A 26,777-nucleotide genomic window follows, 5' to 3' on the forward strand; every position below is an offset into this window, starting at 1 on the left:
TGATCCACCCGCCTCGGCCTCCCAAAGTGCTGGGATTACAGGCTTGAGCCACCGCGCCTGGCCTCTTTTTTTTTTTTTTTTTTTTTTTTATGTCAAGTGAAGCAGTGGAAGTAGAGAAGGAACAAAGAAATCTGTAACTGGTTGTGATCAATTAGTTGTAAACACCACTGCACTCGGACCAGCCTCCTCTAGTAAATTTTTCATTTCAGTTGTACTTTTTTTTTTGGAGACAGAGTTTTCACTCTTGTTGCCCAGGCTGGAGTGCAGTGGCACAATTTCTGCTCACTGCAGCCTCCATCTCTTGGGTTCAAGCGGTTCTCCTGCCTCAGCCTCCCAAGTAGCTGGGATTACAGGCATTCACCACCATGCTTGGCTAATTCTTTGGTATTTTTAGTAGAGATGGGGTTTCACCATGTTGTCCAGGCTGGTCTCGATTTCCTGACCTCAGGTGATCCACCACCCTTGGCCTCCCAAAGTGCTGGGATTACAGGCATGAGCCACCATGGCCCATTATTTGTCTCTCTTTACTGATAGTCTCTATTTAGTGAGACATTCTGTGGTTCCTTTTAGTTTTTTCTACATGGTATGTTCTTTTAGCATATTTAATATACTTGATTTAAAACTCTTTGGCCAGGCACAGTGACACTTGGGAGGCCTATGTGGGCAGGTCACCTGAGGTCAGGGGTTCGAGACCAGCCTGGACAACATGGTGAAACCCCATCTCTACTAAAATAATACAAAAATTAGCTAGGTGTGGTGAGGGGCACCTATAATCTCAGCTACTTGGGAGGCTGAGACAGGAAAATTGCTTGGACCCAGGAGTCGGGGGTTGCAGTAAGCTGAGATCAAGTCACTGTACTCCAGCCTGAACAACACAGCAAGACTCTGTCTCAAAAATAAATAAATAGGCCAGGCATGGTGGCTCACACTTGTAATCCCAGCACTTTGGGAGGCTGAGGCAGGCAGATCACCTGAGGTCAGGAGTTCGAGACCAGCCTGGTCAACATGGTGAAAACCCGTGTCTACTAAAAGTTACAAAAATTAGCCAGGAGTAGTGGTGGACATCTGTAATCCCAGCTACTTAGGAGACTGAGGCAGGAGAATCATTTGAACCTAGAGGCAGAGGTTGTGGCGAACTGATCGTGCCGTTGCACTCCAGCCTGAGTGACAGAGTGAAACTCTGTCTCAAAAAAAAATGAAGTATTAGTCTAACGTCTGGGCTCCCTTTGGGATAGTTTCTATTTGTTTTTTGCCAGCATATGGGCCAAGTTTTTTCTTTGCATGCCTCATAACTTTTGTTGAAAATGACATTTTGGGCTGGGCACAATGGCTCACGCCTGTTATCCCAGCACTTTGGAAGGCTAAGGAGGAGGGATTATTTTAGGTCAGGAGTTCGAGACCAGCCTGGCCAACGTGGTGAAACCCTGCCTCTACTAAAAATACACAAAAAATTAGCTGGGTGTGGTGGCTCACGCCTGTAGTCCCAGCTACTCGAAGACTGAGGAAGGAGAATCACTTGAACTTGGGAGGTGGAGGTTGCAGTCAGCCGAGATTGAGCCACTGTACTTCATCCTGAGTGACAAAGCGAGACTCTGTCTCAAAAAAAAATATGACATTTCGAATAATGTGTCAATTCTGTAAACTATATTCTTCCCAGGGATGTTGCCACGTATTGTAGTTGTCATTTTAGTGACTTTTCTGAAGGAGTTTAGTAATTTTTTTTTTTTTTGAGACAGAGTCTTGCTCTGTCGCCCAGGCTGGAGTGCAGTGGCGCAATCTTGGCTCACTACAACCTCTGCCTCCCGGGTTCAAGTGATTCTTCTGCCTCAGCCTCCCAGATAGCTGGAACTACAGGCGCACACCACTACACCCAGCTAATTTTTGTATTTTTAGTAGAGACAGGTTTCACTGTATTGGCCACGCTGGTTTCAAACTCTGGACCTGGTGATTCACTCACCTCTGCTTCCTAAAGTGCTGGGATTACGGGTGTGAGCCACCATGCCCAGCCGAGTGTAGTAAAATTTAGGTTCTTTTTTGTGTGTTTGGCCATTGAAGTCTCTTCATTAGTTTAGTGGTCAGCTAGTGATTTGACAGGGATTTTTAAAAATACCTTTAGGCAAAAAACAATCCTCCCAGTCTTGACATACAGGTCCCATGTATGTGTTGAGGCACACCTTTAACAGCTCTGCCTTAGCCTTCACTTCCTGCACGGGCAGAGCCTGAAATTCAGCCAGAGGTGAAAACTTAGGGCCTTCCCAGGTCTTTGCTGAATATAGTGTCAGCACTGACATGCCCATGGCTTTCTAGGACTCCCAGAGTCCTAGCTTTTCAAAGCTCTCTCAAAGCATCTCCTTCACCGCCTTTCTTCCCAGGCTTTTTACTTTGCTGATTGTTTGCCCTGTTATTGCTAGTATATTTAACTGTTTTTGACAAATATGTGTGCTGCTGCCCCACCCCGCTTCCCATAGCAAACTCTTGAGCCAGTCCTTCAGGGATCCACCAGACAGGTCAAAACAACCAGAGTTCTTTGTTAATAATATTATATTGCTACCTCCAACATGTACCAAGAATGCAGGCTGTTGTCTTCAAGGCTTACCAAGCTGCAAATGGAGAGATGGCACCAGGGTAGTTCAAAATATCACAGAGGTCTTTTACCAGAATTGAACTTTTTTTTCCCCCTTTTTTCTTTTGAGTCAGAGTCTCACTTTGTCGCCCAGGCTAGAGTGCAGTGGTTCAATCTCGCCTCATTGCAACCTCTTCCCAGGTTCAAGTGATTCTTCTGCCTTAGCCTCTCAAGTAGCTGGGATTACAGGCAGGTGCCACCATGCCCAGCTAATTTTTGTATTTTTAGTAGAGTTGGGGTTTCACCATATTGGCCATGCTGGCCTCGAACTCCTGCCCTTGTGATCCACCCACCTCAGCCTCCCAAAGTGCTGGGGATTCCAGGCGTGAGCCGCTGCACCCAGCCAAACTGTTTTTGTTTTTGTTTTTTCTTAAGCATTCCTTTCGAAGTTTATTGTTGTATTGGCAGTTCTTTTTAGTAGTTTTGTAGAGATGAAGGTCTCACTATATTGCCCATGCTGGTTTTGAACAGCTGGGTCTGGAGGCCCACCTCAGACTCCCTAAGTGCTGGGCCCTAGTGCATGTTTTAGAGTCAAGCTACCTTGACTTGAATTTCAACTCCACCATTTGCTAGTTGTGTAACCTGGTACCAGCTACTTAAGACTTAATTTCTTTGTCATGGAAATTAATTGGACCATAATGGCTGCATCCACAGGACTTTTGTGGGTATTAAATAGGTGATGATTGTAAGCCCCTTAAATGCAGTACCTTTGTTGCGTGTGTACTTTTTAAGACAAATATATGCAGCTTTAGCAGTGCTTACTTTTGGGAAAAGGATTTGGAGTGAGGATTATGTCTGGTGGTAAGGAGGGAGTCCACTACCATTTTTGCTCATTTTCTTCTGTCACAGTTCAAAATGTATAGTTGAAAGACTGACTAGCATTGAAAGAACACACTCTGGGCATACATTCAGGAGAACTGAAAACATGCTCATATAAAAACTTGTACACAAATACTGATAACAGCATTATTAATAGCCAAAAAGTGGAAACAACCCAGATGTTCATTAATCAGAGTGGATAAACAAAGTGTGGATCTCCATACAGTGGAATATTGTTTGACAATAAAAAGGAATGAAATGCTGATTCATACTATAGAGACAGAAAGTAGACTAGTGGTTGCCTGCAGTTGGAGGGCTTGGGAAATGGAGAGTGACTACAGATGGGTACGGAGTTTCTTCTTGGGGTGGTGAAAATGTTCTGGAATTAGGTAGTTGTGGTGTTGTAAAAACCAGTGAATCAAACAGTTTAAAATGGTAAATTCTTTTTTGAGGTAAGGTCTTGCTCTGTTGCCCAAGCTGGAATGCAGTGGTGTGTGATCATGGTTCTCTGTAGTCTTGACCTCGGGCTCATGTGATCCTCCCACCTCAGCCTCCTGAGTGTCTGGGACCACAGGCGTGCACCACTATATCTGGCCTTTTTTTTTTTTTTTTGGAGACTGAATCTCACTCTGTCACCCAGACTGGAGAGTGCAGTGGTGCGATCTTGGCTCACTGCAATCTTCGCCTCCTGGATTTAAGTGATTCTCCTCCCTCAACCTCCTGTGTAGTTGGAATTACAGGCATGTGCTACCACACCCGGCTAATTTTTATATTTTCTGTAGAGATGGGGTTTTTCCATGTTGACCAGGCTGGACTTGAACTCCTGACCTCAAGTGATCTGCTCACCTTGGCCTCCCAAAGTGCTGGGATTACAGGAACGAGCCACTGTGCCCGGTGTGAAAAGTAGGATTTTATGGGTATAAGTTGGGACAGGATACAAATTGGGAAAAATATTGCAAAGCCATTTTATATTGAGGTGTCTTTGTACCTAACGTAATGATAGGTTCAGATGCAGATTTAAGCAAAGTTCCATCCATTTGGGAGGTAGGATTGATCCCAGCTATTCATAGTGTTACAGGATTAGCTAAAATATAATTTTTTTTTAAACAGTAAGCAGTTTGGTAGCCTGCCATATAATAATGAGTAATTTTCAGCCAGGCGCAGTGACTCATGCCTGTAATTCCAGCCTTTGGGAGGCCAAGGCGGGCAGATCACTTGAGGTCAGGGGTTCGATGCCAGCCTGGCCAACATGGCGAAACCCTGTCTCTACTAAAAATGGAAAAAAATTAGCCAGGCATGGTGGGACACGCCTGTAATCCAAGCTACACAGGAGGCTGAGGCAGGAGAATATCTTGAACCCAGGAGGCGAAGGTTGCAGTGAGCAGAGATCGCGCCACTGCACTCTCTGTCTTAAAATAATAAGAATAGTTTTCTTATTTTCTTTAGAGGAACTAATAATTTAGTCAAAACTTGCTATCAAAATAGTTTTTCGTCCAAGGTTAATGATAAATTTAAAAAAACATATCCATTGTCTTTTTTTCTGTCTTGTCTGCTTTTATAGTGACTCAGTTTCCTAACAAATCATATTTTCTTTCTTCTGACACCCTAGCACATAACTCTGAGTCCGTTTCTGCCTTTCTTCTTTTGTTTGGTTGTATTGTTGTACAATACAGGGTCTTGCTCTGCCACCCAGGCTGGAGTGCAGCGGCACAATCTCAGCTCACTGCAATCTCCACCTCCCAGGCTCAGGAGAGCCTCCTACCTTGGCCTCCCAAGTAGCTGGGACTGCAGGCGTGCACCATTATACCATGCTTTGCCATGTTACCCAGGCTGGTCTCAAACTCCTGGGCTCAAGCGATCCACCCCCGTTGGCCTCCCAAAGTGCTGGGATTATAGGCATGAGCCACCACACCCAGCTTGTTTCTACCTGCCTGCCTGCCTGCCTTTCTTTCCTTTTTTCTTCTCTTTTTTTTTTTTTTAGACAGAGCCTTGCTCTCTCGCCCAGGCTGAAGTGCAGTGGCGTGATCTTGCCTCTGTAACCTCTGCCTCCTGTGTAGCTGGGATTACAGGCGTGCACCACCACGTCTAGCTAGTTTTTTGTATTTGTAGTAGAGATGGCGTTTCTCTGTATTGCCCAGGTAACGAACTCCTTGGCTCAAGTGATCTGCCTGCTTTGGCCTCCCAAGATGCTGGAATTACAGGAGTGAGCCAAGACATACATACTACAACTAGGGCTGAAGTTCCTTAGTAATTTTTAGTTGAGGACCTCTCAACAATTAAAATTTTCACCCCTATCATCTTATTGTTAGTATCTCATGTTTGTCATATTATGTAAACAGCTATGGATTTTTACATTTATGTTCTTTTAAGGATAAGTCCGTAAAATTAAAGGGCCAGGCAACACACATAGAGCTAGTCTTTTCCTGAAACTTATCCCAAAGGGGAAAAAAATACACATATATTTCCAGTAGGAGATTTTAGATTTAGTGTTTTACTTTATTATGATAAATTTGAAGTAAGCAGACCTCAATAGCCCTTTCTTTGGCACAAGTCACAATACTCCTTGAGTTTAGGTACAGGTAAATTGTTATGTAAACTGCTTTTAGTGATTTCAAACTTAATGAATTGGAATATTTAGAATGTGAAACCTTGCTTTTCAAATTTTCAGTCTGCAATGTATCAATTAAGTTAGATCATGTTATGAGCTATTGAGTAGTATAAGACATCAGACCTGTATTTGATACCACTTTTACTCAGATGAAAAGATATTGGGCCAGGCACAGTAGCTCATGTCTGTAATCCCAGCACTTTGGGAGGCCGAGGCAGGTGGATCATTTGAGGTCACGGGTTCAAGAACAGCCTGGCCAATGTGGTGAAATCCTGTTTCTACTAAAAATACAAAAATTAGTTGGGTAGTAGTGGCATGTGCCTGTAACAATACCAGCTACTCAGGAGGCTGAGACAGGAGAATCGCTTGAGCCTGGGAGGCAGAGGTTGTGATGAGCTGAGATCCTGCCACTGCACTCCACCCTGGGCAACAGAGTCAGACCCTGTCTCAAAAAAAAAGATATTAGATGCCTGAAACTCACAGTACAGTGAGGAAATCCAGACATGGAAGAACTTGACATGGACCTAGAGAAAAAGCAGACAGAGAATGGGCTATGAAAGAGAGATCCAAAGCTATACCTGAGGAACCTAAGACGTTATTAAAAATCTGTTTTCACTTTCAATCCCTGGACTTTTTGAAGTCAGTTTTAAAAAATGGAATTTGCTTTTCATCATTTTGTCACTTGATGACTCAGTCTTCTAGACTATGCTTGTTTTTTTGTGGCTGTTTTGAGATAGAGTCTCACTCTATTGCCCAGGCTGGAGTGCAGTGTGATCTCAGCTCACTGCAACCTCCACCTCCTGGGTTCAAGTGATTCTCCCACCTCAGCCTCCTGAGTAGCTAGCTGGAACTATAGGCATGCGCCACTGCGACTGGCTAATTTTTTTGTATTTTTAATAGAGACAGGGCTTCACCATGTTGGTCAGGCTGGTCTCAAACTCCTGATCTGAAATGATCTGCCTGCTTTGGCCTCCCATAGTGCTGGGAATACAGGTGTGAGCCACTGTGCCCAGCCGACCATGCTTGTTTTATAAAGCAAGCGATATGTAACATAAAATATAAATTGGATGGTTTGGAGAGTCCATGTAAGCAACTGATGGACTTTATTTACTGTTACCGGAAAACATTAAATAAAAAAGACAAAAATATAACTCAAGACGGTTGCAGGTGGGCAAAAAAAAAAAAAGAAAAAAGAAAACATTAGATGTGGCTGGGTACAGTGGTGCACTCCTGTAATCCCAGCACTTTGGGAGGCCGAGGCGGGCAGGTCATCTGAGGTTAGTTCAAGACCAGCCTGGCCAACGTGGTGAAACCCTGTCTCTACTAAAAATACAAAAAAATTAGCTGGGCATGGTAGCACGTACCTATAATCCCAGATTCACCCATGCTGAGGTGGGAGAATCACTTGAACCCAGGCAGTGAAGGTTGCAGTGAGCCAAGATCGTGCCACTGCACTCCAGCCTGGGTGACAGAGTGAAACTCCATCTCAAAAGGAAAAAACAAAAAAGAAAACATTAAATGCTTTAGGCTCTCCTCAGCTATTTCTTAAACATTAAAATCATTTGGGGAAAAAATAAAGAAGCTTTCCAATTGCTCAACTTACTATGTATACTTAATGTATCATCTACCTCTAACACCTGTTCATGATGCCTGCTAATAATAAACAGGTGCTTACTAAGAACTGAAAGGATCAGCTGGGCCTGGTGGCTTATGCATGTAATGCCAGCACTTTGAGAGGCTGAGGTGGGTGGATCACTTGAGCCCAGAAATTTGAGACCAGCCTGGGTAACACAGACCTTGTTTCTACAAAAAATTTAAAAAATTCAGCCAGGTGCGATGGTGCACACCTATAGTCCCAGCTACTTGGGAGGCTGAGGCAAGAGATGGAGGCTGTAGTGAGCCACAGTCATACTACTGCACTCCAGCCTGGATGACGGAGCGAAACCTTGTCTCAAAAAGAGGAAAACCTGAATGAATAAATTAACTGTAGTATTGTTCTTTTAAGGTTAAAAACGACAACTAACATCAACCATGAAAGATCCAAGTCGCAGCAGTACTAGCCCAAGCATCATCAATGAAGATGTGATTATTAACGGTCATTCTCATGAAGATGACAATCCATTTGCAGAGTACATGTGGATGGAAAATGAAGAAGAATTCAACAGACAAGTTAGTTTTTTGTACAAACATGTTATTTTTTATATTCCATTCCAGCCCTCAATATGATTGTACTTGTCCCTGAAGTGTTTATCTTGTCCTTTATGTATGAAATACGTAGATTGATGTGCTACCACTCCTATTTATTTGGCTGCTGATTACCACCAGGCTTAACTGCTTACAGAAATAACCTGGGGAACTTGAATCAGGAGGACGAGGGTGGAGCCTGGGAAACTTCTGCAAAGCTCCGAGATGGTTCCAATGAGCAATCAGATTTGGAAACCACTGCCTTACGCCAGTCAGATTGCTGTGTTACCATGAAAGTCAAGAGAATTCAGGAGTCAGGAGAAGACAGGCAGATTTAGGATCCAGAATTATGCTGTTTTTCACCTGTAGTCCTTGATGTGATCAGCCTGAAAAATTTGATACCACTCTTCTGTTTAGAGAACTGTCATGCATTGATAAACGTTGTCTTTTATTCCCATATGTCTGGAATCTGTTCCCATCTTCTAATTCCTCACCTAATCGTGGCTTTAATAACCAGTAGCCAGCTTGACTTTTCTACATCCGGTGATGGATATTCAAGAGTAAAACACTTTAGTCTTATTTTTGTGAGGATCAGTTGAGTGTTTGTTTTTTGTTGTTGTTGTTGTTGTTGTTGTTTTTAATTACTCATTCTCTGACTCTGCCCCTTAGTTGTTTTGTTTTATTCATTTTGGGGTTGGATTATGGTTTGTATAATTTTAAAGTATCACAGGTAATTCTGATATGCATTCCTTGAAGAGAGCGTCTCTTTTTACTTCTTCCCTGCCACCCTCAATGGAAAAAAGAATGTTCTTTAATAAAAGTAAAAATATAGAAAAACCCTAAACAGATCCTCACAGGTCATTATGGTAAGCATTTTTTTTCCCTTAGCACAGAAGCAGAAAAGAAAGTATGACCTTGTGCTTTTAAATGGTTTAGTTCAAGATATTTTAAGCCATTCCTAGTGATATATATCGTGTTACAAATTATACTTTATTATAAATAATTACTACAAATTATCCTTTATTATAAATCTAGATAGAAGAGGAGTTATGGGAAGAAGAATTTATTGAACGCTGTTTCCAAGAAATGCTGGAAGAGGAAGAAGAGCATGAATGGTTTATTCCAGCTCGAGATCTCCCACAAACTATGGACCAAATCCAAGACCAGTTTAATGACCTTGTTATCAGTGACGGCTCTTCTCTGGAAGATCTTGTGGTAAAAAGTTACTTTTCATCTTTTTTAAATGTAGTGCATCTTTTGCATAAGTCGAAAAGCCAGCTGCCGTCTATTTAAGTATTCTGCATCTCTCTTCCCCTTCAGAAATTATGCTGCTTCTGGCCGGGCGTGGTGGCTCATGCCTGTAATCCAGCACACTTTGGGAGGCCGAGGCGAACGATCACTTGAGGTCAGGAGTTTAAACCAGCCTGGCCAACATGACAAAATGCCATCTGTACTAAAAATACAAAAATTGGGCACAGTGGCTAATGCTTATAATTCCTGCACTTTGGGAGGCCGAGGTGGGTGGATCACCTGAGGTCGGGAGTTCAAGACCAGCCTGGCCGACATGGTGAAACCCCATCTCTACTGAAAACATAAAAATTAGGTGGGTGTGATGGCACATGCCTATAATCCCAGCTACTTGAGAAGCTGAGGCAGGAGAATCGCTTGAACCTGGGAGGCGGAGATTTCAGTGAACAGAGATCAAACTATTGCACTCCAGCCTAGGCAACAGAGTGAGAGTCTGATTCAACAACAACAACAAAAAAAAAAGCTGGCGAGGTGGCTCACGCCTGTAATCCCAGCACTTTGGGAAGCCGAGGCAGGTGGATCATGAAGTCAGGAGTTTGAAACCATCCTGGCCAACATGGTGAAACCAACCCCATCTCTACTGAAAAATTAGCTGGGTTTGGTGGTGTGTGCCTGTAATCCCAGCTACTCAGGAGGCTCAGGCAAGAAAAGCACTTGAACTGGGAGGCGTAGATTGCAATGAGCTAAGATCGTGTCATTGCACTCCAGCATGGGCAGCAGAGCTAGACTCTGTCTCAAAAAAAGAAAAAGAAATTGTGCTGCTTTTTTTCAATGAAAGCAGAGTCTCATGATGTGGAGTGACTTCTGGCAACACTGTGGAGCTAGTCTTAGACTTCTAGCCCCTGCTTTTAGTCCTGATGTTGCCCTAGGGTATTTAAATGTCCTAAAGAATTAATAATTTTAAAACACAGTATTACCATGTTACTTGCCTATATAAAAATAGCTTGATGGAGAAGTTTTGCTCTTCAGTCTTGTCTTGGCTGGGCACGGTGGCTCACGCCTGTAATCCCAGCACTTTGGGAGACCGAGGCCGGCAGCTCATGAGGTCAGGAGTTCAAGACCAGTCTGACCAACATGGTGAAACCCCATCTCCACTAAAAATACAAAAATTAGCAGGGCATGGTGGTACATGCCTGTAATCCCAGCTACTCTCCTACTGAGGCAGGAGAATTGCTTGAACCCAGGAGATGGAGGAGGTTACGGTGGAACATGCCATTGCACTCCAGCCTGGGTGACGGAGTAAGACTCCATCTCAAAAAAAAAAAAAAAACTTAAACATTCAGTGAAATATGCAAATTTTTATCTGAAAGGTAAAAATTTCAGAGATCTTTTCCTGACCCAGGGTTTCATTGAGGTACCCAGTTTGTTTGGAGCTGTGGTTTAATAAAGAATTTTACAAGCTCTTGGCAGAAAAGAGACACAAACCTAGATTTGCATTTTTTTGTTATTCTTAGTGTCTCATTGCTAATGATATAAAAAGTTTTCTTTGGGAATTGTGATAACTAAATATCACCGCTAGAGTAGAACTGGTAGGGTCCACTGAACTAATCTGTACCCCGTAATTACCTATGAAGCAATAAATACAAAAATCAGTTCTTTAGTTGCATCCCAACATGCTCAGTTGTCTGGGCATGTTGATTTTTTTAAAAATTTTTTTAAAGATGGGGTTTCACCATGTTGGTCAGGCTGGTCTTGAACTCCCGACCTCAGGTGATCTGCCCGCCTTGGCCTCCAAAGTGCTTGGATTACAGGCGTGAGCCACCGCGCCCGGCCTGATTTTTAAAAATTACTCCAGAAGGGCCGGGCGCGGTGGCTCACGCCTGTAATCCCAGCACTTTGGGAGGCTGAGGCGGGTGGATCACAAGGTCAAGAGATCGAGACCATCCTGGTCAACATGGTGAAACCCCATCTCTACTAAAAATACAAAAAATCAGCCGGGCATGGTGGCACATGCCTGTAATCCCAGCTACTCAGGAGGCTGAGGCAGGAGAATTGCCTGAACCTAGGAGGCGGAGGCTGCAATGAGCCAAGATCACGCCATTGCACTCTAGCCTGGGTAACGAGAATGAAACTCCGTCTCAAAAAAAAAAAAAAAAAATACTCCAGAAGATTTATTATATAGCCAACCTGCCTGAATTGGGCATTTTGAAACCATTCTTCTAAAGGATGGTGTAGAGAACACTGACATTTACATTGTGGTATAGCCTTTGTTACAGTAAGCGATGGTAACCCATTTGAGTAGCTGTATGATCTGAACAGTCTGTGGGGGTATGATTACTTATGGCCACATAAGTCACCGTAAATAATCCCAGTTGCCCTGTAATGTATAACTTTAATCTGGACCCCATATAATTCCATAGTACAGAAGCTGATTTGTTTTTCTCAGTCTATTTGATATTACTTTGTTTCATTCTTATTCTTCTGTCACTCTGAAAAGATTGTTCATTTAAGAAGATTATGTTGTGGTGGCTCATGCCTGTAATCCCAGCACTTTGGGAGGCCAAAATGGGAGGATCACTTTGGCTCAGGAGTTTGAGACCAGCCTGGGCAACATAAGGAGACCCTGTCTCTACAAAAAGTTTAAGTTAGCTGGGTGTGGTGTCACAGGCCTGTGGTCCCAGGTACTAGGGAGGCAGAGGCTAGAGGATAGCTTGAGCCCAGGAGGTTGATGCTATAGTGAGCTGCGATTATGACACTGCACTCCAGAATGGGCAACAAAACGAGTTCCTGTCTCAAAAAAGAGAAAAAAGAATGCTGTTTTTTTCCTTAAACTTCACACTTCTAAAGTGTAGATACAGTATTTCCCTTGGAGGAAGGGAGCATATATCCTGTCCAAAGAAACTGTGTGTATAAATTACAAAACTAAAATTATTTCTCCAACATCACATTTAATACTATGCGTTAGTCTTGAAGTGATACAGGGTCAAATTCATTGTAAAAGCCTGCTAGCATACTTACATTTCAGGCCCTGGAACCTGCCCTCATTTCTTTTTATTTTTATCAACTTGCAATCTAAAATATCGCAGAGGAAAATTTCTAGCTGTTCTTCCTAGATGCTGACAAGTCTGCTTAGGAGAGTAAAGATTTAGCGACATAGCATAACATTGGCACAAGTCTCTAAGACTCAGACTTTGCCCCCCCCCTCGCCCCCTTTTTTTTTATCTGATGCAAAAAAAAAAAGGAATCCCAGAGAAAAGTGACTTATCTGAATTTACGTAGAAGTTAGGGGTAGAGCTGGGATTTTGGACTTAGGTCTTGTTTGCCATGTAGTTTTCTTTGCCTGTTATTTGCCATGCTTCCTATGGGAATTAGAAGATGGCAATTGTCGAAAAACAACTCCATATTTTTAGTGGGGATTCTAAAGTAAAATTAATCCATCAACAATTCTCCACTAACTTTAATCATAATTTCAACACTTGTTTAGCATGTTTCCTTGGTATTTGGTGTTTAAAGAAAGCTACATACCATAATTCAGTTAACAGAATTCCTTCTTCAGTGCTATTCCTTTAATTTATATGAAGTTACTGGATTTCTGATTACACTTAAGCAAACTGAATTTCAATTCCTACTTTCTCTTTAGAAAATTGATATAATTTGATATGATATATAGGTTACATCTGGTTCCTCCTTTTTGGGGTTAAGTGTAGTCTTACAGTTCTTTTGTCTTACTTTTTGAAAGGTGTTTTTGCATAAGGATCTAGGTTGAATGAGTATCTGAAACTGTTAATGAACTTGCTTTTTTATATACTTATTTTCCAGGTCAAGAGCAATCTGAATCCAAATGCAAAGGAGTTTGTTCCTGGGGTGAAGTACTAAAATATTTGAGTAGACGGGGCCCTCTTTTGGTGGATGTAGCACAATTTCCACACTGTGAAGGCAGTATTAGAAGACTTAATTGTAAAAGCTCTCTCTTGTCACTGTGTTACACTTATGCATTGCCAAAGTTTTTGTTAGTCTTGCATGCTTAATAAAAGTGCTGAGACTGTTATTAAGTAAAAAGCTGTCAAACATTTACTGAAAATAGAATTGGCCCCATGGCTTCATGTGGAGACAGCAAGGAAAGAAGCACCAGTCAAGTTGTGAACAAGCACCAAATTAAAAGACCTAAACCTTACTAAATTGTCTTTTTTTCAGGCTAAACTGGTCCCTTAGTGTTAACTAACACTTGTGTCTAAATTTTAAAATCAGTAAATTTGAGTTCCAACTGTTAAGCATATTTGAGATAATTTGTTATAGACAGGTGTGTCATATTACTGAGGCTACAAGTTAGTTAGCAGATGAGTACCAGTCCAGGTTTTTCTGATATGTTATTGTGTTTGAAATATTGAGTTCTAATGTTACATCTGAGGAAGTATATAATTTGAGAATTGTAACTTCTAAGGGATTCATTGCATCATAGCTATGCCTGTGTGCAGTCTAACATATGACCAATACCAACCCATAATCCTGCTGAACAAAGACACTGTAACATTATGATTTGAGTGGTGCTTTTCCTTGCTTTGTTAACCATCACAAGAGTCTGCAGCACAACTTTTCTTTTAACAAAGCTAGAACAGTTTTGGCTTCTTAAACTTCATATTTGGGTAGGTTAAGCTGCCATACGTGTTCAGTGTGAATAGTGTTTAAGTTGAAAATATTGTAAAAAAATTATATTTTTTCAAAAATATTTAAAAAAATAAATAATAGTAGAACTGAGCAGATGGTTGTGTTTATTGGTGCTGGAATGTACTGTAGTGGTGTTACTTTAGTATGGGCCCAGTGCCTCAGGACTACCTTGCTGGCAGAAATGCTAAGCAATCAGACTTTGTTAGATTCCAACTAACAGATATGTTGCTGTGTAGTAGAATAACTCCATTGCCCATCCTTGCTTCTTAATCACCTCAGGCTGCGGTGTCAGGGGAATCCTAGACAGCCATGTAAGAAACTTTATGACTGACCAATATGATGGTGACCTTACTTTAATAGAACCTCCATTGTCTTTTGTTTTTCACAAGGGCTCTTCTTGAGCTTATGAGGTTGAAAAAGATTAAGAAAGCCATGTAGTCATTTCTGACTCACATTCTTCTGGGAGAGGGGTTCTTTGGTGTGTGCACCTGTGTCCCACTGTGTGGGGTTTTTTTTGGGGGGGGGTTTTGTTTGTTTTGAAGACGGAGTCTCGCTCTGTTGATCAGGCTAGAGTACAGTGGCGCCATCTCAGTTCATTGCAACCTTCACCTCCCAGGTTCAAGCGGTTCTCCTGCCTCAGCCTCTCTAGTAGCTGGGTTTACAGGTGCACGCCACTACGCCCAGCTAATTTTTGTATTTTTTTGGTAGAGACGGGATTTTGCCATGTTGGCCAGGTTGGTCTCGAACTCCTGACCTCAGGTGATCTCTCACAAGAATAAAGATTCTCAAATGTAGCTTTTGTTGTGGAAAAATTTTAGAAAAGGGGGCTCTAGCCAGACTTCGTGGATGTGAATCCTGTGATCATGGCCATGTTACTTAACCCTTCTGTGCCTTCCTTTCCACATCTCTAAAATGGCAGTAATAACTGTCTCTGGATTACATGAGTAGTTAATACATATAAGCATTTAAGACAGTCTCTGGCACATAGAAAGTCCTGTTTTAAGTGTTGTTATTTTTACTATGAGGAGTCATTTACACTAACCTCTCTTTTTGGGAACTTTTCTTGTCTGTCTGAGGGAACATGCACGTTGAAACCATGTCAGTGTTTAACTAGAGTCAGGCATCTGCATTCAGATAGTGACAGAAGGTTTCTGAGCATCAGCTGCCCATGCATTATGAAGCCCTAAGGACAAATGATCACCTCATCAGGGCCTGTACGGGCATTGTTTTAGGATAAAGGCATCCTGTTTTAGAGGGTTTTAATTTTATGATGTTATTGAAATAAGGTGCAGTGTATATGAGAGGATTTTTCCTGTTCTTGTGCTGTACTTCTCAACCTTTTCCATGTTACATATCAGAGTGATACTTGTTTAGCATACTGGAGTACAAGAATGAGGTTGCCTGTGGCTGGAGTTCTTAGCTCAAGGACTCCAGTTGGCCCAGATTTTGCCCAGGTGTATGGAAGGCTAGAGGATCTGCATTTCAGCATACTTGTAACCTCTTAGTGGCCCATACCAGTTGAGAAGTTCTGCTCTTACTATGAAATGGCAAAGGAATTCCATCCAAAATCCATATATTGACTTTTTACCCAGTTTACCTTCTCTTTGAGGACATTCAAACAGGTTACAAGAAAGGAAACTGAGTAGTTTGGTTTTAGCATAAGAATGTTTTGGTTATTCAGCCCTCTCACAAAAACTATAGGTACATCCTACCTTTCCTGGAAGTCATTTTTTAGACCTTGGTGCACACAGATGCAGTTTCTGTATTTTCTGGAGTGTCTTCTGGAATTGGAAACTGATCTTTTGAACTTGAAGAAAATCCTTTGAAGACTGGGCAGATAGGAATGTATTTCAGAAAAGCAGTTCTTTTTACTATGCCCATCCCAATGGGGAAATCGTAGCTCTTGAGGCTGGAAGACGTGTCACTGTTGGCATGAGCCCCAGCTTTCCACTGTGTCAGACCACGCTCCTCTGGGCTCCCTGGAAGAGGACAGTGGGGTCATTTACCAGGGCCAGCAACCCTCAGCTGCCTCTACTTCCCATAACCAAGTCCTAAGGTAGACTTCTGGAATCAAATATCTTCCTTAACTATCATCTGGTCCTAAAAAGCAGCTGTATCGTTTCTGAGCTCCTAACTTGGCCAGAGCTCTAAGGAACACTAAAGGCTACTAGTTATAATTAGTATTTATTATGTAACTACACTGTGCCAGGCTCTGTGCTAAGTGCTTAAATTTCATTATCTTGTTTCTTCAAAACATACCCCTGGGAGGTGTATAGGCACCATTATACAAAATTTTAAGATGAAGAAACGGAAAAAAGGTTAAGTAATTGTCAACCCAAATCTGTGTGTGGCTAATGTGTGTTAGGCCCATGGGGACCAAGTTGGGCCCAGATTGTGTTCTGGGGGTAAGGGAGGCATATTTTGAAACACTATAATCAGTATTAATATTTAGTATTATGATTCCGTATGTGAAAAATAAACTCATTTTTACGATACAAACTTCAGAAAGTGAAGCTAAATAAAATCTTTTATGGAGGTGGGAATATGCCAAATTTTATTTTTATATATATACACACATATATATACATAGATATATACACACACACACACACACATATATATAATTTTTTCTTTTTTTTGAGACAGAGTCTTGCTCTGTCGCCCAGGCTGGAGTGCAGTGGCTTGATCTCAGCTCACTGCAACCTCCACCTCCCAGGTTCAAGCAATTCTCCTGCCTCAGCCTCCCGAGTAAGTGGGGTTACAGGCACATGCCACCACACCGGCTTATTACTGTATTTTTAATAGAGATGGGGTTTCACCATGTTGGCCAGACACTAGTCTCAAACTCCTGACCTCAAGTGATCCACCCACCTTGGTCTCCCAAAGTCCTGGGATTACAGGCATGAGCCATTACACCTGGGGGCCAATAATTTTTACAACTAGGAATTCTTCCTCAGGTCGGGGAGGGGCACATGAGATCTCAGGTTTTCATAAGAGGGCTGGGATCGACAAAGACTGAAATACTGTAAATATAGCAGAAGGAGTGGAGATGTCCACATGCTGGCACCCCAGGCCGAGAACAACCCCATGAGTAACACAAACCAACTCATGTTCCAGAATCTCACAGGAGAGGGCACCGAGGGAAGGTGGAGTCCTCCACCTTCCTGGAAGAGACTACCTGGAAGAGACACTTTGGGCTTGGCTGTACAAAAGGCACACACAGGTGGGCAGAGTAGAGTGGGATGGGTCACATAGGACTATATTCCTGGCATCTGATTACCTTACACCACTGCCAAAACACACATGGGCAGCCAGCCCAGAGCTTTCTCTAGCCAACCAGTTAGCCTGCCCACTACAACCCGACCTTCAGTGCCTTCTCTACTTCTCCAAGCCCCCTTCTTTTTCCTAGGCCTTACCTCCTCTCCCTCATCAGGAAACCCTGCCAATAACTCCAGCCCAGCTTCACTGGCTTCATTGTGCACTTAAATCCAGTTTTACCACCTACCTATCTTGTGCCAGGAGCTCCTCTAAACAAATTGTTAATGACTTACACTTTTTGGAATATCCTCTTCAGTGTCTGATTCCAGGCTAAGCTGGTAAGCTCTGGCAGCATTTGCTGAACTAAATGGACTGCCCTCTAAGGTTTGGCTATGGATAGGTAAAGAGAAAGGGCAAATGCAAAGTGGCCCATCCCCAACAGGAAGTTAAGGACTGAGAAAGGCTTTTGCTATTCCATGGTTAAGGATGGGGTTTTGAAACAGCTAGACCTTGGTATGAATCCAGGTTGTGTGACCTTAGGCAAGTGACTTAACCTCCTTGAGCTTTAGGTTCCTCAGTGTACACTGCTGAGCTTATGTGGCATGACACACAGGGTGATTCCTGGCAGGGACGGTTATGATGCTCAGATGGATTGAACGGTGGGGTGTGAGGGACTCAAGCAGTTCTGCAGCTGTCTTTAAAGAAGACTGGATAGCTCAGTCTAGCTACCCAAGCCACAAAGAAGCCTCTTTATATACAGGCACCTCTACCCAGATGCTCTCCATCTCCTCATATTCCCTAGGCATTGAGGCTGCCACTTGACTGTCTCAGGGCCATAGGATGGTCTGTTCCAGCCCCCAGTTCAGCATCCTTTAAATGAGGAGGGGTGAGTACCATGTTCAAATACCCACCCATCCACCCACAGGACAGCAGCTACCAAGAGCACCTCCTTTGATTCTGCCTAAAATCCTTTGGGGAACCCTGGCCCTCCTCTGTCCTTCCCACTTTGGGAGAGGGAGGCTGAGGCAGGCAGATCACCTGAGGTCGGGAGTTCGAGACCAGCCTGACCAACATGGAGCAACCCTGTCTCTACTAAAAATACAAAACTAGCCGGGTGTGGTGGCACATGCCTGTAATCCCAGCCACTCGGGAGGCTGAGATGGGAGAATGGCTTGAGCCCGAGAGGCGGAGGTTGCTGTGAGCTAAGATAGCACCATTGCACTCCAGCCTGAGCAACAAGAGCAAAACTCCGTCAAAAGTGTATGTGTATATATGTGTGTGTGTGTGTGTGTGTGTGTGTGTGTGTGTATATCCTCTCTCCACAGAGGAGAGAGAGAGAAGAGGCCAGTTGTGGTGGCTCACACCTATAATCCCAGTACTTTGGGATGCTGAGGCTGGAGGATCACTTGAGCCAGGAGTTTGAGACCAACCTTGGCAATAAAGTGAGACCCCATCTCTACAAAAAATTTAAAACTTAGCTGGGCATGGTGGCATGCACCAGTAGTCCCAACTACTTGGGAGGCTAAGGCAGGAGGAGCTTAAGCCCAGGAGTTTGAGGCTGTAGTGAGCTATGATTGTGCCACTGCACTCCAGTATGGGTGACAGACTGAGACCCTGTCTCAATTAAAATATGTATCCCAGATTTGTGATGTTTTAATTTTGTGACTATGACTTCGTGGTCATAGTTTTTGAGGATGAAGTAAGACACTTTGCTCTGTCTGACCTATAGTAGATGCTTGGTAAATGTTAACTGTTTGTTATCAGAGCACTGGTGACATTTATTTTATACATTTACTGGCACCTTTATGTGGGCCCCACAAAGTATCCTCTATCTTTGCAAAAAGCTCTGGTACCAGAGGGAAATGGTGGCTCTTCTAGTCGCCATTGTGACATATTTGGAGTGGATGGATTTTGCTAATAAACTGATGCTGCATTTATCTCTGTCCGGCTCTTAAGAAAGCAAATATACCCCTCAGCCCAGTGGCTGTTAGAAAATAGATGTCAGGCACAGTGGCTCACGCCTGTAATCCCAGCACTTTGGAAGGCCAAGCCGGGCGGATCACCTGAGGTTGGAAGTTCAAGACCAGCCTGACCAACATGGTGAAACCCCATCTCTACTAAAAATACAAAATTAGCAGGGCATGGTGGCACATGCCTGTAATCCCAGCTACACAGGAGTCTGAGGCAGGAGAATCGCTTGAACCCAGGAGGCAGAGGTTGCAGTGACCAAGATTGCGCCATTGTAGTCCAGCCTGGGCAACAAGAGCGAAACTCCATCTCAAAAAAAAAAAAAAAAAAAAGGCCAGGTGCAGTGCCTCATGCCTGTAATCCCAGCACTTTGGGAGGCCGAGACAGGTGGATCACTTGAAGTCAGGAGTTCAAGATCAGCCTGGCCAACATGGTGAAACCCCATCTCTACTAAAAATAATGAAAATTAGCTGGGCATGGTGGCATGCACCTGTAGTCCCTGCCACTCGGGAGGCTGAGGCAGAAGAATCACTTGAACCTGGGAGGAGGAGGTTGCAGTGAGCTGAGATTGCACCACTGTACTCCAGCCTGGGCAACAGGGTGAGACTCCGTCCCAAAAAGAAAAAAAGAAAGAAATGGAAGAAATGGAGAGGAAAGGATTCATAGGACTCAGCAGTGACTCTCCTGGCCCCATCCTCTTCCAAGACCTCTGAGGCATGTCTGTGCCTCATTCTCTCCCTCTAGCCTGTGGGCACTCCACCAGCTTACCTGTTCCTGCAAGGCCTGCATCGCCTGGGACCTAGCCACAGCTCCAGCTTAGAGGCCATCTGTTGGAGTGCATGAGTTCAGCCTAGTTTTTCATTCCCCTTCCAGGACGGAACCATACCTGGCACTGTGTTGTCAAGTATGAAAGCAAGGCACCCGCCCACAAACATCTCCGTGGTCAGCAGCACCGTCAGAATCTGATCCACTTCAAGAATGCCTGCGGAATAGGCCAAGGGCCAATGGGTATCATGGTCCAATCTGGAGATCAGAGTTCAGGGGCTTTCTCTTGTGCAGCCATGGCAAAGGAACAGTACAAATCCCTGTCTCAAACCTATCTGTGCCTCTGTCTTTCCTATCTCTGGGTTCAAATCCCAATTCTGCCAGTTGCTTGCCAGTTGTTGACTTGGGACAAGTCACTGAACCTCTCTAAGCCTCATTTTCCTCATCTGTAAAGTTGAAATGATAATGGATAAATAATAAATATAGATGAATAGATAAATAGGACTGTTTTGAAAATTAAATGAGCACATGTAAAGCTCAATATCTGTCCACAGGAAGTGTCTTAGTAAAGGGCAGCTGTGACCCAGCCTCTCAGCTGTTGATTCACATCCAGAGTTGGGCAGAATTTGTGGCTCCAGCCGTGTGGAGCCTTTGAGGGAGGAGGCTGTGCTCAAAAGTTTTGGGCCCACCCCACCTTTGGAGACAGTAAACACCAGGAGGCACCTGTATTGATGGCGCCAGGGTTCGACTCCAGGTAACTGGGCAGCGTGAGCCCGAAGAACATGGAAAATCCGAGCACGAAGAGGTTGCGAGAGGAGTTCATGTCCACGAACTGCAGGTTGGACAGCCCCACAGCTGTAATCATGCCTAAGGGCGCAGGAGAACCGCTGGAGCGCCGCGCACGCGCAGTCCACGCGGGTCCCCACCACTCGGCGACCCGCGCCGCGCTTCAGGGCCCGCGCCAGACACTCACCAAAGAGAGTGCAGAACATGCCCCCCAGGATGGGGTCAGGGAGCGAGGCGAAGAGGGCCGTGAACTTGCCGACAGTGCCCAGGACCAGCATGATAACTGCACCGTACTGCACCACGCGCCGGCTGCCCACCTGCCAGGGAGCCAGGGGCGGAGCTAGACCTGGGGGCGAGGCTGGGGCGGGGTTAGTTCCGGGGGCGGGGTCTGTTATAAGAGCTAGGAAAAACCGGCTGGGGCTTCATGCGGGGGCGAGGCCCCTCAAAGACAGGGTGGGGCTAAACCAAACTTGGGACCGGGTTGGGGCGGGGCCTGCAGCCCAAGGAATTAGGGCGGGACTTGGCGCTGCTCCGGCTCGTCGCGACACCTTGGTAATCCCCAGGACGCCAATGTTGGGACTGGAGGAGGTGGACCCGTTGCCCGTGCCCAATAGCCCCGCGATGATGCAGCAAATGCCTTCGGTGAAGATGCCTCTGTAAGGAAAGGGTGAGTCCCGGAAATTCGGTCCAGCCTGTGTTCCCCCTGACCCCCGCACCTACTCCTGTGGGCAATTCTGGCCTTCAATTTCCTCCTCTGTAAAATGGGGATAAATGCTGGTGCACGTCTCACAAATGCTTGACAGATTGCATAAGAATGCACAGCTAGAGCCGGGCACAAGGAGGGCTGTCAATGACGGTGGTTCCCCTCGGACCCTGCTATCTACTCAGCTACTCACAGCAACCACACAGAGGGTGATGAGAGGGCACTCCCATCGCATGCGCAATGAGGTCTGGAGCGTGTTCCCGACTTGCCCAAACCTACCCCCTGGGCCTCCACCCCGTTCCTTGTGTGTGCTTCCTTGTGGGGGTCCTGAGGAGATCAGATACTGAGGAGGGCAGGTAGGCTACCTGTTGATAGAATGTACTGGAGGGGGTGGGGCACCAGCCAGGCGCGCACAGGCGTAGTAATCTCCGATGGACTCAATGATGCCTGCTAGAGTGGCACTGAACATTCCCAGGACAGCAGCCGCAGTTACTGTGGGCAGGCCCCACTGACCTGTGCCGGAGGGAGGCAGAAGGGTAGTTACAGTGAGGAGACTGTGATGGTCAGGAATAGACAGCGCAGTGCTGGAGGGCGCAAGGGCAGGTCAGGGGACCTTGAACTGGGATGGGAGCCGTACAGTTGTGGGAGCTTATTTGGGTCACTCAGACTCAGGAAGTGGGACTGAAGATTTGTCTAAGTAAAACACCACTCTACTGGGCGCACTATAAATGTGCAGCTAATGCTAGGTGTGTCACCTGCTGGATTGTAGTCACCAGGGGTCTGTCTCATAGGTGGTCTCAGTTGGGGGCAGAGGGGCCAAGGGGTGTTGCTCACAGGGGTAGGGGATTCGGATCCAGGGCGCAATAGCCATGACATCACCACGGGCATCAGTTCGTGCCTGGAAGCCATAGGCTTTTGGGTCTGTGGGCAGCACGTCCGTCAAGGTCAGGACATAGCAGAGCAGCCACACGGTCATGATGGCCAGCATGATCTGAAGCAGGGGGTGAGGGGGCACTGAAGGCACTGGAGTTCTCAGTCGATCCAGGCTAACCAGCTCCCACCTCAGCCAGAGTCCTGGCCATAGTCCCAGCCCCAGCCGCCTGCCAGGTCCTCACAGGAAACATTTTGAAGATCTGGATGCGGAGGACAGTGAGGCCCTTGCCCCATCGGTAGACAGGCAGCAGGAAGGTGAGGTTGCGCAGGTACTGGGAGAAGAGGATGATCAGGAGAATAGAGCTGGGGGCAGAGGCACAATCAGGAAGTGGATGGTAGGCCAGGCTGGGGCCAGGAGCCAGGACAAAGGACATGAAGAGGGTGGGGTGCTGGGGCTGGGGAGGGATCAGGCCTGGTGCCTGCTCACCAAGCTGAGATGCCCCAGTGGGAGCCAGCTCGGTCGCCAGCAGCTTGGAAGACAGAGAGGCCAATGAGGGAGACAGTGGGGGTGACCGTGAGAGGCCCAATGTAGTTGAGCAGGGCCCCAGGCAGCCCCAGCAGGCCAATCACCACCTCCACCACGCTGGACACCATGATTGCACCCTGGACCTGGAAGGGCAAACATCAGCTGTAAGTCACCATGTAAAGGTCATAACCTGGCAGCTAGCAGGATCAAAGCTCCTGGACCACCTCCTCAAATCCCCAAACTCAGCGGCCACCCTCACTCCCATATAGCCCCTCCTCGGGACCCAGCCTCTTTCACTCTTACATGCAAACCCACCTCCCGTATCCGTGGGTGCCAGATATGAGAGGTATTCAGGGGCAGACTCCAGTTACCGTAGATCTCCTCTGGGGGTTGAGTCAGGGACACACATAAGAACCAGGTACAGAGACAGAGGGAGAGAAGATGCTGCCATGGCTGCATTCTGGTGTCTGGACCCAGGACAGGCTCAGATCTCCAGGTCTCTAGACCTCCCCTTTTCCCCTGTGCAGTCCCCAGAAGTGTACCCACCTTCCGGAGGGCATTTCCATCTCTCCAGAGCCAATATGGCTTTGGCTGGAACCAGAAATGCAAAGGCACTGGCCTGGAACAGAGGCAGCCTGGAGGAGAAGCAAGAGCAACAGGGGAGGTAGGGGTGGGGTTGGGCAGGGGGTGGATATAGTTGTAGGGAGATCGGGAAAGGTGGGCACAAAAAGAGGGACAGAGACACGAGGGACAAGGGCACATGGAAATTGTTGAGCCCCAGGGAAGACCATCTCTAACATTTTGGTGGCCCAAGGAAGAAAACAAATGGAGCCCCCAGCTCAAAACTTGCCCCCTTTCCTTCCTCCTGCCAGCTCCTGCACTGTGAGGAGAGAGCACATGGCTGGAAGTGGACAGCTCAGGTCTCGAATCCAAGCTCCTCACACAATCTTCCCCTGCCTCCCACTGCCCAAACAGCTCAAATGCCACCAGGCCTAGGGCTTTGCACTCGGGGCGTGGGGCCCCAGAAGGGTGGGCTATTGAAGAGGCCAGCACCGGCCTTGGGAGCCAGCTCAGTGCTGCCATTTGGGCAGTATTCAGAATAGGCCTTAAGAGGTGAGAGCCAGCTGGATGCTGTGGCTCACACCTGTAATCCCAGCACTTTGGGAGGCCAAGATGGGTGGATCACCTGAGGTCAGGAGTTCGAGACCAGCCTGACCAACATGGAGCAACCCCGTCTCTACTAAAAATACAAAATTAGCCGGGAGTGATGGTGCATGCCTGTAATCCCAGCCACTTGGGAGGCTGACGCAGGAGAATCACTTGAACCCAGGAGGCTGAGGTTGCAGTGAGCCAAGATTGCACCATTGCACTCCAGCCTAGGCAACAAGAGTGAAACTCTGACTCAAAAAAAAAAAAAAAAAGGGGAGAGCCAGTGAGGGCACATTCCCTTAAACCCACAGATGCCTGGTCTTTGAAGTGCACCTAGATCAAGGTGCCCAGGGTCAAGGCCTTGCTCTAAGGCTTGCCTGGGATAGGAGAAGCAGGGCGCAATAGCCGTGGAGGTAGACAGCGGCTTTTTTGTCTCACCGGTATCCTCTGGGAGACCACCTGCTCCTGCTGTGTGGATCACAGTGGAGGGGTGGGGGAGGGGCTGGGCAGCTCACCGGATGCCCAGGGTGGTCTGGATGAGAGTGGTGATGCCCACGCACGTGAAGATGGTGCCAATGAGCTGACTGACCATGTGTTGGTCATGGCCCACACACAGCGCCTCGGCCAGCAGGAAGGGCACAGCGATGGTGCCACTGAAGCATGTCAGGTAGTGCTGGGCAGAGGGAGGGAGCAGAGTGCATAAGACAGGACCCCAGAGCTCCAGGGAGAGGGGACAACCTAGTGTCCTCACGCCTGCATCAGCAAGCCTGGACCTGCGCTGTCCGCCTAGTACTGGCAGTCCCACAAGGGATTCCCAGAGAGCTACTGCTCACCACTCTGGGATTACTAATCTCTGCTCAAGTTATTCCTGCGGCTTCTGTGGAGTGGGCTCTGCTCTCTGTCACCAACACTCCACCTGGCAAGCATCACACGCCCCCAGGGAGTTCATCTTCTCTCAGGACCCGGCCTCTTCCCCAGCCCTGCCTGCTGACAGCCACTGTGCTGACCTCAGTTTTCTCTTCCTGTTACCCAAGATGCTCCCTGCTGGCCAGGGAGGGGCTGGAGGCCCTGGGAAGTGCACAGAGTGAGGGCAGGGAGGCCCTGGGGACCCACCTGGAAGCCCAGCAGGATGCACAGGTACCAAGGTGGCACGTCCTCGATCTTATACAACATGTCAAACTTGGGCTCTGTGGGTAGGGGCATCGGGGGGTCCCTGGTGGATTCATGCTGGGGGCAGCAGAGAGAAGTAGCTTAGGGTGGAGTAATGGGGACGGGCAAAAATCCATTCTGCCCTGGATCCATCAGGTAGCCCAAGTGGCCAGTCAGCAACTGAGAGTGGGGTCCCTGCCCTCCCCAGCAGTCCATACACCTGGCTGCCACTCGGTCGGTCTGGCCACAGTTGACTCCCCCTTCACATTGCTTCCTGCAGGGATGAGTCTACTGTGCCGGCTTCCAGAGCCCTCGGGACCTGGCATTCTAGCCAGGGAAATGGACCCCTAAGTCAGAAGTCTTGGGGACCACAGGAGAGGGGGCTGAGAGGGCTCGAGACTGTGGACAAGCCCAACTTGGTCCCACTTCTTCCCCCTGGAGATCCTAAGGATGTCACTGGAGGGGAGGTTAGGCCCCTCCTGAGCCCCAACCTGAGTCAGCCAGTCCCAAAGCTGATGCCTCCTTTACACCCACGTCCACCCATCCCCCACTTGCCACATTCAGTTTGGGCAAGTCACTCTTTATTGAGTTCATCAGAACATTTATCTCTGGCCTCCAGGGAGAAGGCCTGCACAGGCCCTCCCACCCCCACCCCCCCACCCCCAGTCCCCAGCACCTGTGTCCGGCCCTCGGGGTCCTCCTGGGCCCTCATCTCTGGGGCACAGGTTTGAGCTGTTCCTGAGGAGAAGAGGGGATGACTTTACGAAAGCCAAGGAGGAGGACTTTACTCCACATATCAGGCATTGTTCGAAGTAAATCTGTAACCAGATGCCCAGCTCCGGATTGCGAAAGGGGGGCCCGTGCAAAGGTAACGTATTAACTTTCGCTAGAGTGGTAAAGGCCACCCAAGCCTCTGCCACATGTGTTCTTCCCTGCCTGCATCTGTGCCTGGGTGCCGGACCTGTTCTTGTTTTCCAAGAGAGGGCCAGAGTCGAGTCGAGGGGTGAGGACCGGAAGTTTACCAGGCCCCAGGTGAGGGGAGAGAAGAGGGAGTGGAAACCAGCATTTATTATGTAACACCCCGTATAAGGCCCTTCCTCACTTATTTATTTTTTTATTTTTTTGAGACAGAGTCTCACTCTTGTTGCCCAGGCTGGAGTGCAGTGGCGCGATCTCGGCTCACTGCAACCTCTGCCCCCCGGTTTAAGCAATTCTCTTGCCTCAGCCTCCCGAGTAGCTGGGATTACAGGCATGTGCCACCACACCCAGCTAATTTTGTATTTTTAGTAGAGTCAGGGTTTCTCCATGTTGGTCAGGCTGGTCTCGAACTCCTGACCTTCAGGTGATCTGCCCATTTCGGGCTCCCAAAGTGCTGGGATTACAGGCATGAGCCACCGCACCTGGCCCCTTCCCCACTTTTTAGTAACCGATTAATTATTATCATCATCATCAC

The 26,777-nt window shown here is 46.5% G+C and overlaps 2 protein-coding genes and 1 long non-coding RNA gene across 8 annotated transcripts in view; 2 read left to right on the forward strand and 1 right to left on the reverse strand.

The window, feature by feature from the left end:
• Positions 1-14,237, forward strand: part of PAIP2 (poly(A) binding protein interacting protein 2) — a 22,490-nt gene extending 8,253 nt beyond the window's left edge. Inside the window, exons 2-4 of one of the 2 annotated variants that reach the window (XM_017536719.2) lie at positions 8,056-8,219; positions 9,270-9,449; positions 13,302-14,237. In XM_017536719.2, the coding sequence (XP_017392208.1) occupies positions 8,082-8,219; positions 9,270-9,449; positions 13,302-13,358 (375 nt within the window). In that variant the 5' untranslated portion in view covers positions 8,056-8,081 and the 3' untranslated portion in view covers positions 13,359-14,237. Of the gene's footprint in view, positions 1-8,050; positions 8,220-9,269; positions 9,450-13,301 lie in introns of those variants that run through there. The other variant, XM_017536720.1, reaches the window with a different exon arrangement.
• Positions 8,203-26,152, reverse strand: SLC23A1 (solute carrier family 23 member 1). 5 transcript variants are annotated; one of them, XM_037741400.1, is made up of 15 exons: positions 26,001-26,151; positions 25,289-25,402; positions 24,691-24,848; positions 23,573-23,661; positions 23,342-23,409; positions 22,988-23,169; positions 22,743-22,863; positions 22,462-22,618; positions 21,993-22,140; positions 21,473-21,578; positions 21,112-21,241; positions 20,862-21,005; positions 20,260-20,355; positions 15,860-16,126; positions 8,203-8,620 (listed from the first exon to the last, which is right to left on the reverse strand). In XM_037741400.1, exons 1-14 carry the CDS (start codon positions 26,034-26,036, stop codon positions 15,879-15,881), a joined length of 1,797 nt encoding a protein of 598 aa, XP_037597328.1. In that variant the 5' UTR covers positions 26,037-26,151; the 3' UTR covers positions 8,203-8,620; positions 15,860-15,878. The 5 variants fall into 5 exon arrangements, with proteins under 5 accessions (XP_037597328.1, XP_017392203.1, XP_037597329.1 ...); XM_017536714.2 differs by lacking the exon at positions 8,203-8,620 and adding an exon at positions 12,411-12,841; XM_017536715.2 differs by lacking the exon at positions 8,203-8,620 and adding an exon at positions 14,346-14,446.
• LOC108310064 overlaps positions 21,504-26,777 on the forward strand; it is a 9,054-nt gene continuing 3,780 nt past the window's right edge. Inside the window, exon 1 of the long non-coding RNA XR_001827603.2 lies at positions 21,504-21,591. This is a non-coding gene — a long non-coding RNA (uncharacterized LOC108310064). The remainder of the gene's footprint in view (positions 21,592-26,777) is intronic.

Source organism: Cebus imitator, unplaced genomic scaffold (genome assembly GCF_001604975.1).
Source record: "Cebus imitator isolate Cc_AM_T3 unplaced genomic scaffold, Cebus_imitator-1.0 Scaffold101, whole genome shotgun sequence".
NCBI lineage: Eukaryota > Metazoa > Chordata > Mammalia > Primates > Cebidae > Cebus > Cebus imitator.